Source organism: Limulus polyphemus, unplaced genomic scaffold (assembly GCF_000517525.1).
Source record: "Limulus polyphemus unplaced genomic scaffold, Limulus_polyphemus-2.1.2 Scaffold429, whole genome shotgun sequence".
Classification (NCBI taxonomy): Eukaryota; Metazoa; Arthropoda; class Merostomata; order Xiphosura; family Limulidae; genus Limulus; species Limulus polyphemus.
In genome coordinates this window covers 264,406-280,315 of record NW_013666039.1, presented here as the reverse complement: position 1 = coordinate 280,315, position 15,910 = coordinate 264,406, and the positions used below count along the sequence as shown (strand labels likewise).

Sequence of the window (15,910 nt, the reverse complement as noted above, 5' to 3'; positions counted from 1 at the left end):
ATTCAGCATACCACGTGACACACAAAAATCGATGTTTATCTGTGTTTTTTTATTATTTACTTTTAAATCAACAAATTGAGTAATGTATAGTTCTAAAATTTGGATTATTATACCAAATATGATACCAAGCTTATTTACATAAATTCATGAAATAGTAGTTCAATAAAATTTTGAATGAGAGTCAACAAACGAGATGATGTTACCTTTCACCTACGACCTGTCTCAAAAAGGTTAATAACCATTTACTATACTGTTAATGAAGGTGTTTTAGTAACTCTGCATTAAACAGACCAGTGTTGATTGTGCTGTGTTGCACCACATTTAACCTAAAACAATTGATTTTTTTTGTATTATTACATATATCAGGAATTATATTTTGCAATACACATGTAATAGAATATTATTATTTCTTTATTGTAATACTATATCTAAGAGAACATAATTAATTTTGTTTTAGTATTATACACAATGCTAAACAATGGGCTGTCTGTGCTCTGCCCACCATAGGTATTGAAACCTGGTTGTTAGTGTTATAAGCCCTCAGACTTAGGGCTGAGTTACCATAGGGCTAAAAACAGGGAGTGCTGAAGTTCAGAACTGATTTACAGGTAACTCAAAAGCCTGTATTTTTCTTTGAATTATCTGCAAAAGTGACTCAAGATTTTTAAATGTTTTTTTACTGCTGAAGTTATCTAAACTGACTGAGTTTAAGCTAAGAAATAAAACGACTGTACATGGTATGTAATACAAAATGAGAACAATATTTGTATCAAAGATACAACACACAGTGGGCATACTTCTGTTGACAGTGTACAGTTGCCATTCAATACATGGTCTAGTGAATTGAACAACAGATTTTCTTCCCTCAGGATGTCTTCTCATTAACTTCCTTACTTGAGATCCTATGTAGTACTGGTTAAATTTAATGTTTTCTACTTAATGAGAAGCATTGGATTTAATCAAAGTGACTAATTCTACTCATGTGACTGATCATTCTTATTCAAGATTGGGGGAACTGTAAACTTGAGGTATCATTTGACCTACCAGTGAAGGATAATGTTGTCATCTATGTTCGTGCATAAAGTGTAGTGTTATAGCATGCAATACCATGGGCAGAATAGGTATTATTTCCTCTCCAGAGGAACAAATCAGGTAAAATGAAGTCAACTTAGTGACTTCCTGCACCGTATGTTATACAAAAACTGCACGTTCTCAGAATATACTGAACATTTTTAAAAAATTCTATATTAAACATAACAAGATATAAAATGCACAGTATGCCTATCTATGGTCACAAAAAGTTTATTCATTGTTTAATTTTGTAAAGATTTTGAGCTTTTTTGAGACTACTTAATTTGTTCAGACACTTTTAAAAAATTTTTTATGATGCTTCTATGGGCTTATTTCCAGGAATGCTCAACAAACTTGTGATTCTGAAACTATTCCTCGAATGGACTTGACCAGGTGGAGAACAGGCACTCTCACTTTGTTGTTGTTGTTTATAATGTTAAAAAAACAGGTACTCTCACTTTGTTGTTGTTGTTTATAATGTTAAAATTCAATATGAACTGCATATTAACACTTCTTAAAGAATAAAGACTTTTGGTTTGTTAATTCTGTCCAAATTTATAAGTGTTGCCTTATAAAGTATGTATTTTACTTTGTTTATTATCAGCTTTTTAATGAAAGCTGTAACTAAAAACTACTTTTGTGTTTAACAGACACACCAAGCATGTCTATATCAGAAGAAATTTTGGAAGCATCTATTAACCGTGCATTCCATGAAGCTGCAGAGTTACAGCAGACAGAAATGAGAACAGTTTTGACTAATGGTATGACATATGTTAGTCAAGTGTGAACTTCTGGTCATTAATTTAAGGCTTTTATGTCTAGGGTGTAGAATGACTTAACTGGTAGATCATGACATTTAGTAATAGATATAATATAATATCACAATAAGAAATAAGACTAATAATAGATTAAATCATATCTTTACTGGCCAAATAGGGGTTTCCAGTCATTAAAGGAGAGTGTGTAATGGTATTTCAATTGTACCTTGTTTACTGTATTGTACTGTGATGAGGCCTTTTACTCAGTATCAGAGGTTTATAAGGCTGACTGGCTTACAATATATGAAGCCTTAGTTAAAATGCTATTTACTTCGTTATTTAAGAAATAAATATATATATATATATCAGGCTGTAACTAAAGTTCTGACCGATTTTCAAATGAATTTAGACAAACAAAATAGTGATGTTTATAGATGTATTTAATCATCACTATATTCTCCATTGCTTTCGATAACCTTGTTCCATCTGTTAACAAGTTTTTGGATGCCACGTTTATAAAATTCCTTAGGTTTTGACCCGAAATAAGAGATTAACTCATTTTCGACCTCCTTTCTTGAGGTTAGTCTAAGTCCATCAAAATGATTTTGTAAACTCCTAAACAAATGATAGTCAGGAGGAGCAAGGTCGGGAGAATATGGTGGGTGAAGCAATTTTTTCCCAGCCAAGTTCCTTTAGGAGACCCTTGGTTACTAGTGCGGTATGGGGACTTGCATTATTGTGGTGAAGAATGACCCCTTTTCTGTTTGCTAAGGATGAGCGTTTTTTGTCCAACGCTGTTTTCAAATGCCACAGTTGTTGGCAGTAAACCTCTGCTGTGATTGCCTGCTTATTGTTTAACAGTTCATAATGGACAATTCCTTGCATATCCTACCATACACTCAACATGATCTTCCTTGGATGCAAGTCCCCTCTTGGCTGCTGGGCAGGTCTATCACCAAGACTAAGCCACTGACGACGGCACTTAACATTATGATAAAGGATCCATTTCTCATCCCCTGTAACAACTCTGTCAAAAAAAGACACTTGGTGCTGATGTGAATGCAATGCCTCTCAGTAATCGACACATTGTTGGTGATTCTCTACAGACAGGTCCTTTTCAATTCGCGATGGATGGTCATATGGCTAACATTGAATTGTTCGCTAAGATCCCTAACTGTAATGGCAGGATTTGCTGAAACAGCTGCTCCCAGTGCATCTGAATCGAGTCCACTTGGATGACCCTCTCTTTCCTCATCCTTTAAACTGAAGTCTCCATTTCTGAAATGGGAAAACCACCTCCTACAAGTTCTTTTACTTACTGCATTGACACCATAAGTGCTCTGGATAGATATTGCTGCTGCACTTGCATTGACCCCTCTATGAAACTCGTAGAGCATGCCATAACGAATGTGTTCTTTAGTCGGATCAAACATGGGGTGAGTTTGAAAGCGTTTTCTTGAATAATGTTCCCATATCCTGAAAGTAAAAGAGGTGTATTACTTATGTGGGCATGAGTAAGCATCAGATAGAGATCGAAATTAATTAAATCTTGTTCAACATTTTCGGCTCAAAAATCGGACACAACTTTCGTAACAACCTGATATACACAAATATATACTTTATATCACATATACGTTACTACAAAATATCATGCTTTATAAGCTAAACATTTCCTACTGAGTCTTATTGTCACTCAAACAACTAATATGAATAGCATTAATTAAGACTTTGAATATTGCAACCCAATTGGCCTGATAAGCTATGGAATTAGCAAAAGATTTAGTTGGCAATGGTATACAACAAACAAGATCTAGTTGAAATGATACTATACACTCTTCTACTTGAAACCTGAGCCAATACAGAATGATATAATCTAAATTAGTGGTAGTTTAAGAGGTTAAAGTACCTTATAACAACTGCTAGTGGTTTAACCGTTTAGCTCAGTTGATAGAACACTTGCTTCATGTGTGAGAGATTTTGGGTTCGACCCCACTAATGGGTTATGCAAAACTAGAATTACCACAAATTATTATTAGTCTTATGTTGGTAGCATATCACAAATATGTTGTTATTAAATGTCAGGCTCTGCCAGCATTCTACACTCTTAGATTATTTCTCAAAGAATGATATAAATAGCATTTAAACTAAGATGCTGTGTGGTAACCCAGCTGGGCTGATGTACAATGATATTGAAAAAAATGCCCTACTGACAATGAAATACAACAAATAAGGTATAAATGAAATAGTACAATAGACTGTTTTTATTGGAAACCCATACTGGGCCACTAAAGAATGATGTGGTTTACATTATTGTCAGTCTTATTATCATTACATCACACTTATTCTTCTTTTACTTCCAGTGAATGTATCCCATGTTATTCTTATCATTGAACATAATACACTGATGCTTATTGTTTTTATAAACTATGTAGAATAACCACATAAATAATATTATTATGAAATACATAGGATGCATACTTTCAACAGAACCAGTTTGCCATATTACACTTTTTACAATATTTAGGTATCAATACAACTCATGAAACAGTAATAACATTTATATATCAGTAATATTTAGGATAACTTGAGAGAAAACAAAATAAATCAAATTGCTGAGTTAATGACTGATGCATATAAACTTTAGTTGAAAATGTTATCCAGTTAAAATTCCTTTAAAAAAAAGCAGAAACAAAACTGTGTTACTGTTAGTCCTTGAATAAAAGTAAGCAATGTATAAAATAAGTTTAATATATTATCTGTATATTACTCTTACGGTATATATCTTGGCTGTTGCAGCAGGTGAAATTGCTCTTTATTAATTCCTCATTTTCTTAAACTTATATAAATATTAATTTTGTGACTTGGATTTGCACAGTATGGTAATATCAGGAATGTTCCCCATCTTATTAAAATTTCTATTTTAGTATACAAATAAAATAACCATAAAAAAACATTTCAAAGCATAACTGTACTTGGCCTTAGAAGGAAATACATTACAATGCAATTCTGACAAGGCATCTTTTTTTCTTTTGCCATTGCTTAACTTACTGTACAGTTAACTTTCAGGTTGTCCTTTCTAATCAGTAGATGACAAGAACTTTCTTGTTTTTCTAAAAGAAAGATTTGAAAATATTCCTGTGCTGGTCATTTGCAGCAATAAATTGCTAGTAGAGTGTTTTTTTTTCAAGTGATCAAGTTATTATTAATGAATGTGGAAAATGGCTACATTGTTCAAGCAACTTTTGTATAATTATGAAGCTAGGTCCTTAGCCTTCTAAGAGCATTGAAGCTCCTCTCAGCTTCAGCAGAGGAGGCAGGGACAACAAACTTGATCAAAAAAAGTCATGGACCTCAGGCAGCATGTCCCTCAAGATTTTTGGAGCTTCAGTTCTGAAATTGTAGGTGTAATTTAAGATGAACATGGCTAACTGTACATGTAATGACATTCTGGACAACTCTGAGTACTGGTCCACAACACTGTCAATCTCTTCAATGAGGAGAACTTTCTCCAATGTTTCAAAAGTCTGCAGGCCTCTGGTTGAAACGCTCTCTGAACTGCACATTAGCAGTGTCTAGAAGCTTGTAGTACTTTGCTCTGTAGTACTTCAAAGGAGATGTTGGTGCATTTGCATAGCCTTACCAGTAAATTGCTTGGATGGTTTTCTCATGTGTGGCACTGAATTGGCTGGATATTTAAGGAGCTGATTAATCCTTTTGCTTTATTGTGGGCTTTGCTAAAGCTTTTCTCTGTTCTTTTTTTTTGAAAAGAAGTTTTGACACAAACACCTCTGCAGTAAGTATTCCAACAGCAATTTGTGCTCTCTTTTGCAAAGAGATGTTCAGGCTCTCCAATTCCTCCATCACTAGGATTAGTCCTAGGACTGTTTACCCCTTCTGAAATCTTTCCAGAAGTCCATTTGCTTTAGTTGCTGAATTTGATGTTCTAGATTAAGCCATCTCTTCCAAACTAAGCAACACTAGATTGTATTAGTTGAGCACTGACCGAATGGCTGGGGTATGAACAGTCTACTTTGTGGGGCACATCAGTTTCAAAGCAGTATAGGATCCACTCTCAGACTTAGCTATTGCCCTGAATATTACCTTAAATTTTCCTGATTGTCCAACCAAGCATTCCAACTAGTGAACCCACTGCATAGAATCCCAAATCACAGGAGACACTGTACAAGCTGCCTGATTAATGAGATTTACACTATGGACATGTGAAAATATTGTGACTGTTCTTTTCTAAGAAAAGCTTGGGTATCATTGTATGTTTGCGTACAAAGACCAGAACGGAGTAATTTGAGGTACAGTAAGACATCAGTGGCAGCCTTGGATATTCTTTCTGCTGTTGTTGGAAACATTTCATAGAGACCTAGAAATTCTTCATGTGGCACCAGATCCTGATCTACATGGCAGAGCCAGATTGACTCTTGTTCAGTGCCAGATATATCTTGTGTTCCATCAATGATCACTGAATGTGGCAGCAGTTGCAGAGAACTGACTTACTTTGCAGTATCTCTAACAATAGAGTTGCCCATTAAGTTCAGGATCTTGTTTTGAATTGAAGACAGGTATAATCCTGATTACATTTCAACCACATACATAGTTTGGGATCATTCTCTGACCTCAAATTTAGCAGCTGGCTTACATTCCCTCCTTTTCTTCATGACCCCCAAAAAACCCTTGCCATGTCAAAAACTGCACCATGCTTACAATCTTCAGCAGGCAAGATTTTGCCTTCTGTTGCATTGATGCCAAAGCACTGGAGAGCTGGGTGTGTACTGGTTTTGTCTCCTGAACATGAGTTGTTACTGGTACCTCATGCAATTGGCAATCAGCATACTTTGCAGACCTCTTTATGGCTTTTTTACAATTTCTAAATCCTGAGGATACAAATGTAGGGTTTGTATTTTTGGCAAGTGGTGAGTTTTTGTCTCTAAAAGGCTTTTGTGCAATAAAACAAGGACTGTAGTAGTGCTATGAAGAATGTTTGAACCATTTCTCCTGAAAATCCAGAGTCCTATTTGTCAACTTTTGGTCTATAATGAACCTTGGGTTTGGTTGATGTGGGGTATTTCCAAGGTCATCTATTTTCAACCCTTCTAGCTCTATGGTTTCTGCCTCAAATGGCTCTGTGCTGGGCAGATGTTGATGTTCAGCTGATAATTCTCTCTCACTCCCTATTTCTAGCCTCCTTGCTTACACATTCTCTCTCTCTATTTCTCTGTGCCATTGCCGCTGCATCGCCTCCTCTTACAATAAACATAAACATGAAAGCAGAAATACCAAATTCAGGTACCACAGTAAACCTGTTTAACACTTCTTTCTAAACCACCATAGAAATAGGGATTCTTACTTTACAAATAGGCATGTAAAACTGAATGAAGTAATAGTAGCAAAAGTAATATAATTAATAATAATAAGACAAGGAGGAAGAATACAATTCTAATGAGATACTTCTTTAAAGTAGATATACAGACTTTGTTTGAAATTAAGATTTTACTATCTAGGTTAAATAATGTTTTCTCAAGAAAAATGTGGACACATTGAAAAATAAGAACTTGTATAGAAATTATGTTTTGTTATGTCCTAACCACAATTATCTAGTATGTTTATAATAAGAACTTGTATAGAAATTATGTTTTGTTATGTCCTAACCACAATTATCTAGTATGTTTATAATAAGAACTTGTATAGAAATTATGTTTTGTTATGTCCTAACCACAATTATCTAGTATGTTTAATACTTTTAAAAGGGATTGTAATGGGCTGATATTTACAACTGCTTTGTTTGGAAAAAAAAAAATGTCTTATCTCAATTTTTTCCCTTTTTGCTGCTTTTGACATTGTTGGTAACTTCTGTAAACCAAAAATACACATTTAATTTTTAAGATGGCTAACTCTTGGTCCACTTAACACTATTTAGGTGGCCCAGTAAAAATGCTTTGATATATATAACATAACCATTTATTGATACGTTTCTGCTTTTGTAATCTGTAACTTATAAATATTAACCACGATTTCAACGTTGAATCTTAAAATTTAATAAAGAAAAAAAGGATATTTGATTATATTTAGTAAATTTATTAATCAAGAATAATTATATATGGAGCTAAAAAAACATTTCTAAGAACACATTATCACCTAAACCTACACTTTTTGTACAGAAATGATAAAAAAAGATCAAATAAACAAAGAGTCCTTTTGGGGGGTATCAGGGATGTTAATGTACTGCCTGTTCTTTCACAAAACAGCCAGTTAAACAAGTTCCTAACTTACCAAAATTGATAACAAACATCTGATGTTACTTTACTAACTCTTACATTAGCATCATAAAGATTTAATAAATCTGTGAGTGCAAGAGTTTGTTAACTGGTTAGTCTTAGTACTAAACAATTTCACCAATCTTTAAATTCTTTGCTTTTCTGAGTTCTTAGTTGCATATACATTTCGATTCATCCTGTCATTGTGCTTCAAGTATTCATTTCACTTTGTTGAGATTATGTATCAATAATACCAGGCATAAGACTTTCCAAAGTTCAAGAAAGAATAGTAAGTTTATTTACTTACATCCACAGTAGTCACACACATGGAAATCCTTCCTTTGTACAACAAATAGAACAATATGTTTTCGACATTAGTTTCCTATATTTATACTTTTATGATTTTATTCCTTTATGTCTTAATGCTTTAATATCCAAAAAACTGTATTTGCTTCCTGACTATAAACAAGCTCAAACCATGGTGAATTGTGTACTAACTAACTCATAACCAAAACAAGAACAAAAACCAACACTGAGGTTAGATGGCACTGTTGTCTTAAAAAATAAGAATACAAACATTTCTTTTTAAAAGAACTATAATTCAGTTCCTACAGCGAGATTTCTAATCAATTTGAAAAAATGTTCATGATTTGTTGTTTTGTGCTAACAACTAATGTTGTTCACTTTTTACAATTAGACCCTCTTGTCTATGCAGATATTAATTGAGATTTAAAACATTTCAAAACCATACATTTAGCTCACTAGACAGATGATTCTTGTTTCTTCTTCTTTTGTGCCAGTGATCAACTGCCTGTTTGTTTCTTGAACACTGCATGCAAGCTGCACCAAGACTGAGGTAGCTGCAGTGTTATGTGAGTTTCTGCTTGGTCCTAGACTTCCTTTGTTGTGGCAACTGGTTTTATGTAAAAATAATTGAGAGGAAAATGGTTAAGCTAAAAAAACAACATATCCCCGTCTTTCAAAAAAGTGAGGAGTATGATTTCCCCACACTTCAAAAAGTGGTTAGGACATGTCCCCCCTGTAAATTACGTCTGCAAGTGTTGCAATGTGCTTTTGTAGAGGAATCTCTAACATCTTGCTTCGTAAGAGAGTTTATTCTTTTTTTTTATATATTATTGTTAAAGTGCACCATAGATGAATCACAAGCTGAGAGAGAGAATAAAGTGATTGCAGATAAGGTTTTAAGATTAACTTTTCATTGATTATATTCTAGAAATTGGTGTTGCCAAGGAAAGGAGTCCAGAAGCCATACACTTAGGATTTTTGCGACCAAAGATCCAGGCTCAGATAATTTCTAATCATTCATTAGTTCTAGAGCTGGCATCTCAGGGTTTTGTTACTACAATGTTGAACAGGTTCGTTTACCATCTTTTAATGTTTCATAATTAATTAGTTTTAGAACTGGCATTCCTAGGATTTTGCTACTACCATGTTTTAGTGTTTGATGAATATTAAGTCCTTGAATTGTCATCACAGGGTTTTGTCACTACCATTTTGAACAATTACTTTTGCCACCATTTTATGTTTTATAGATATCTAGTTTTAGCAGTAACTTCAGTGGAATTTTTTCTTGGTGAACATATTTATGTTTTTTATTAGTAATGATATAAGATAACTACTTTATTTGTTAAATTTTATTATACAAGTTATTAAATGTACAGGAATTATAGTTTTCACTGTTGAGGAAGACCTTATTTTAAAAATGTTGTCCACATACTTTCTATCAAATCATGAAAACCTTTTAATAATTCTCACAATCTAGAAATCAGAAGTATCAATTCTTTACTCTTTCTGGAACCAAATTTTTAATTTGCAGTAGAGTAAGGAAGTGTTATTGTTGCAATATACATTTTTCTCCATGTATATATATATATATGTGTGTGTGTGTGTTATAGATTTCTAAATCTTTTTTCTTCCAAATTCAAAGTTATTTGTTTCAAAGATTCATATTTCAAAATTATTGGCTACTGAAGCTTTCAACTGGTATACTGGCAATTTGCAACTTGGTTCTTATTGAATTTGATTATAACAACCAATTTTCAGTAAATATGTATACAATGTATCATTCCTACCATTTTAGATTATTAATCTTTAAAAATATATTTATTTGCAGTACTGTTACATTCTTCTTTCTCTTAATTCTGAAACTTGACATATGACTCTATGATGCAATACTTTAAACTGTTGTGTCCTTCTGGAGCTAAAAGCCAGTTGAATATCATCACCAGCTATCATGTTGCATTAGATCCTTTATTGGAGTAATAGACAAATTAATTTAGTTTGGGTAATACATACATGTTTTATGTACTTATGTTTTCAAGTACTTTACTTAGCTAATTACAAAACAGGAACTGTTGATTTGTCTCCATATTGTTGGATTTACTTTGTATATCGTAAACATAGGAATTATTGTTTCATTTAGGGAACAGTAAAATTATTGCTTAATATACCTACTTAATACTGGAATTAATCCTTCAATCCCTAAATTTGCTATGATTTATTGAAATTATTGTTTAGTTTACTTAACAAACACTGGAAGTTTTGTTTGATATTTGTAACAGAAAATGAAATTATAGTTTACTTTATTGAGTGAACACTGAAATTAGTGTTATTTAATAAATTGTTGAATTATCCTTTAACCCTTTTACTACGGGTGGGTGGATTACACCCAGCTCATATCCCCTAAAGTAACCATAAAGTAGTTATACTGTAGCTTGTAATTTTAAAATGTAAAAGTAGCTTCACAAAGTTTTGCAGATTATCAGTAAACATTACAAGGCATTCATACACAAAATATAATATTTTTATATTAATTATTTGTTGGTGTATATTTTCTTTTTGAATGTTGACCGTCCAACATGCAAAGTAATTTTGATTTTAAGATTGAAAATTTCAAATGTGGAATTTCTCTAAGTTCCTAATAATCTCCAGCTAATCATCAAACGTTTTTTGAAAAAACACTTTATATTTTATGTATTATTTTCAGTATTGTATCTCTGTATGGGTTTGATTGACTTGTCTGACCTCTTAACCACCATAAAAAATGAGGAAATAGATATAAATTACTCTTTTTTTCTTCTAGAATGACTACATATTATAACACGAAACCACAAATGTTTAGTCTAAATAGCTAAAATCTCATAACATTATACGTGTATATATATATATTTGTGTGTGTGTTAGTTTATTATTGTTATTTATTGACCTTTTGGCAGTGTCTGACTAACATTACAGAAGTTGCAATGATGTGATACACATGCACTTATGTTACAGTATCCAGTAATAAAAAACTGGCCTTTACTGACCTGTCTTGACTTTGTTTTAGTGGACCAGTATTTTGTAAAATACAGCCACATTTTGGTTATAATACATTATATATGTATATATTATTACTATTTACAAACAAGTTCTTAAGCTTATTTTTTTAAAACATAGAACAGTAAATAAAGAAGTATAGAAAACAATGATTTCTTCTACTTATGAACTTTGTACTTGTTTGCTGCTTGCTGTAATTTGCTAAGCCTTGCCAAATTTCACATGAGATGATGTAAAACAGTTTTTTTAGGTTTTATATATACATTTCGAAATAACAAAAAATCATAACTTACTATATCAATATCACAGAATTCCACTATAATTTATCAGGCTTAGTAACTAAGCTGTATTTGGGTATAAAAATATATGATTTTTCGAGCTTTATAATCTCCTATCTAACTGCTTCAATTCTATCATGAAAAGAAAGGGTTCCCCACATAAACACTTTACAGAGGCTGAGAAAACCACATGGGGGACATTCTGAGCTATCGATTGGTTATACACACGTCCTTGGGTGAAATAGATGCACGTAAGCACATATTTAGAATGAAAGAGTGGGCAGGGCCACTTTGATTGATTCACTAAATATAATAATATCACAGTGAATAAAAAAGATAGGAGGTTCTCATCTTATATTCTAGCTTATCAATATTGGTATTTTGAGTTTCTAATGTGTAAGAAACTATAGACTTTGTATTTGGAAATCACAAGCATCTAATTTGAACCAAAGTTGCATTCAACATACCACTTGACACACAAAAGTCAATATTTAGATGTTTTTAATTTATTTTTAAATTAAGAAATTAACTAATATATAATACTAAAATTTGAACTATAGTCCACACTTTGATGCCAAACGTACTGACAGACATTCCTAAATTAGTAGTTCAATAAAATTTTGAATGTAAGTCTGCAAACATGGTGATATGCCCTTTGATCTCTGACCATAGGAAGACCCATCAGACCCATCTCTGTAGGGTTAAATTATTTATTGTATACTAGAATTATCATTTAGTTTTGAGCACCAGCCAAAGCAAAAGCTCTGTTTCCTCCAATGGACTCCTGTCACAGCATATTAGTCAGTGTGAAGACAAGTAGCATTGCAGTTTAGTTAAGTAAGGCTACACTATCAACTCATAAGGACATATGGGAAAACTGTGACATCATTGTTAGGTTCCAGTTCTAAACAAAAAACTTCTAGTTTTATTTTAATTCAATAAATGTTAATGAATGTTAATGATCTTACAACAGGCAACCAACTAAACGTTCCACACGTGACATCATGCAAGATTTGATGACTGCTTTACCCAACATTGACCTTAAAAAGTTTATTGACCCTCCAGAGGAGATAGGTTGTAATGACGATGGTTTTCAATGTGCTGCTTCTTCAAAGTTCAGAACTTTTTCTGGCCATTGTAATAATATTGAAAATCCAACTTTGGGAAAAAGTATGACAACTTTTGACCGACTTCTTCCTCCACATTATCAGGATGGTAAGTAAGTGCATTTATATAATTTTTCTTTTAAGGAATCTATAATAATGTTGTTTAAATAGAAAAAAAACTTAACACTAGATGCTGCTTATTTGTGTAAATTGTATCTTTTTGGGCAAGCTCTGGAAAAAAATATTACGTCTAGTAAGACATTTGAATTTTAAACATTTTCCCAAATTAAACTTATTTCGGTTTTTTCTTTTTCCTAATAGATATGAGTGCAGCCAGAATCCTGAGTGTTAATGGACAGCCTCTTCCTTCTCCTAGAGTAATCTCAACAACTGTGCATTATGATATAAGCACTCCCCATATTCAAAATTCTCTGCTGTTAATGCAGTTTGCCCAGTTTGTGGACCATGATCTGACATTTACTCCAATGAACCAAGGTTAGTTAGTACTAAATTTTCTTTTATGTGACTTGCTTTTATTACTATGAACTAAAAAAAAATACTGTTTGGTGGGTGCAATACAAATCCACTAATTAACATTTAAAATAGATTAATTTTAACCTAGAAACTTAAGAACATACCTTTGGTTTTTACAACCAATGTGTATCTTACCTTATAAAAAATAATTTAAAACTTTATTCATGTTTTTATTACCAGCATTCATATTTTCCATTTAATATTGTATCCTCTTAGCATAACATTATTTTTAGATTCCCTACGTGCTAAATGTGTTCCAAACACACTTACCTCCTCTCACACTTGTAGTTATTAAACGACTGCCAGGATTTCTTCCTTTGCCCAGCTAATCATTGGTCTGATTTTTTCTCACATGCTCCAGTCTTTTATATCCCACTTAATTGCCCTTGGCGATATTTGTGTCATGACACTCTCCACCTATGTCAATGTGATCTCTATCCTGGTACCTGTACATCTCATGCAGATAATGTTATCGCTTTTTTTCGACAAAGCGTTACTAGTGAGTTTCCCAGTGCTGCGATTGTTTGGAGATATTTTGAATATTCTCTGTGTTACCTAGTTAATTTTCGTAAAAAAAAAAATCCTTTTTTTTTTCCTGATTGGCAATCCGGTTTATAGTATAAATTTACAATTATTATTTCTGACACGGAGCCCAATCAGGTCTATCCCGTCCCACCTCTGATATCTACCGTCGCACAACAATTGAGAGGATCGGTCACTCTCAGTTGAGACTGTCAGTGATATTATTTGTAATGAGATGGAGACATATATTTGACTCCGTGGTGTTCCTTCAGGGTGCTCTGAGGCTGCAGTTGAAGGCAATCCTCGACATTCTGGAGATAATTTACTTTCACTTTTTCCTGCACCTTCGTTTCATCTGTTGGCTTTTCAGTCCCCTCATGGGACAGTGGTAAGTTTATGGTCTTGCAGCTCTGGAGTCCAAGGTTTGATTCCCTATAGTGGACACTGCAGATAACCCAATGCTGCTTTTCTCACACAAAACAAACTTACCTGACTAAATGTTGTTCCAATCAATGTTAATTAACAGTCTTTAAATGAAATACAAAACAACAGAAGGCCACTTTGGGATAAGCTGCCTTTGATTCGTTTTCTTCAGTTGATTCATTGAGCATGTGATGTTTTGGGTCTTTCCCCAGTTGCTTTTATGCCTGCACCTTACTTGAGTGCTGCAAGGTCTGGGAGTGACTGTTTAGTTTTCTCTCTATCCACAGACATTGTGGTTCATGCAGGGAGGTTTACTTATAAGTTATATGAAGGGACAGTTATGCCTTATCCCGACAAGGATGTGAGAAGTTCGTGATTTAGCATACCATCGCCAGAGGGATGCATATTCTGACTCTTAGTACTACATCTGCTCCTTGAATTTTGGGGTTCTATGGCAGAATTTGTAGTTCACCTGAATACATTAATGTCCCTTGATGAGACAGGGTATGTCTATGGTCTTACAACTCTAAACTCCAACCTTTTGTTTTCTTTATACTACTCTTTGTTAGAAATTTCTCATGTTCACCAACTTCATTGATGATGAGCTGGAACCATTGTTTGCATATACATTGGTTCAATTGTTTGCTTCTATATTTATCCCTGTTGTTGTTGGCATCTCGAATTTCATCAGCTCCAACAGGGGATTTTAGTTTCGCCCTTATTCGAGGGTACCCAGAATAGATTCTGTCTATATCCATGGTGGTGTCTTGTGTTTCTCACCAAGGAATTACTTAGTCCAGAGCTTCTTGTTTTCAAATCTTGGGCCTCCTTTCTCAGGAATGCTTCTATCATATCATGCTACTAGCTTGCCATGTTCCATGGATGATGACTGTAGTAGCAGATCGATTCTCTCAACTCACACAGATTCTCCCAACAGAATGGATGCTGCATCACAAAATTCTATTGGATTGGCTCTCATTTTGCCTCTCTGATTAGTGGGTTGGCTTCTCATTGGAACACCTAACGACTGGCAATTTGTTCTCCAGTACCTCACCTTTGGGCTTTGTCAATGAATGCATTCTATCAGGATGGGACAGGATTACTACTTTAGGCCTTCCCTCCAGTTCATGTTACCCAAGGTACTAACTATGTTTGTTCCAACCAATTGTCTGGGCCTGTTGATTTAGGTAAGTTGGTTCACTTATTGCACTGTTTTCAGACCACTGTTCCTCAGGACTCCCCAATGCACATTACCCACCTAATTCTACTATTGGAGCTAGGGAATCCTTACCACATCCAGTTTCCAGTCACTGGGGTGGTGGACAGAGGCTTTTCCTCCATTGTGTTAGAGTGAATTTCCTCTACTCTTGGAGAAGAGGATGACGTTAGGGCCCTCCTACCTACGTGAGAGCCTACTTGTAATACTGGTTCAGATTTAACTCTTGGCTATCCAGTTGGGTTGAGTGTGGACCTTCTTTTTGATCAATACTGGTTCAGTACATTGTTCATGGAATAGGGTTCATTGTCTTCTCTTAATTTTGAAAGCATAGTGGTCCAATCCTGGGTCATTTGTTGAACATAGTTTGTCTCACGTCCTCTGCATAATTATAGGGAGA

At 33.8% G+C, this 15,910-nt stretch overlaps 1 protein-coding gene across 1 annotated transcript in view; it reads left to right on the top strand.

Annotated features, from left to right (window-relative positions):
* The window catches only part of LOC106458209 (thyroid peroxidase-like), a 105,833-nt gene that overhangs the window by 71,691 nt on the left and 18,232 nt on the right, over nucleotides 1-15,910 (top strand). The window contains exons 13-17 of the mRNA XM_022384345.1: nucleotides 1,411-1,475; nucleotides 1,722-1,832; nucleotides 9,330-9,471; nucleotides 12,683-12,924; nucleotides 13,137-13,310. Of these exons, the coding sequence (XP_022240053.1) occupies nucleotides 1,411-1,475; nucleotides 1,722-1,832; nucleotides 9,330-9,471; nucleotides 12,683-12,924; nucleotides 13,137-13,310 (734 nt within the window). The remainder of the gene's footprint in view (nucleotides 1-1,410; nucleotides 1,476-1,721; nucleotides 1,833-9,329; nucleotides 9,472-12,682; nucleotides 12,925-13,136; nucleotides 13,311-15,910) is intronic.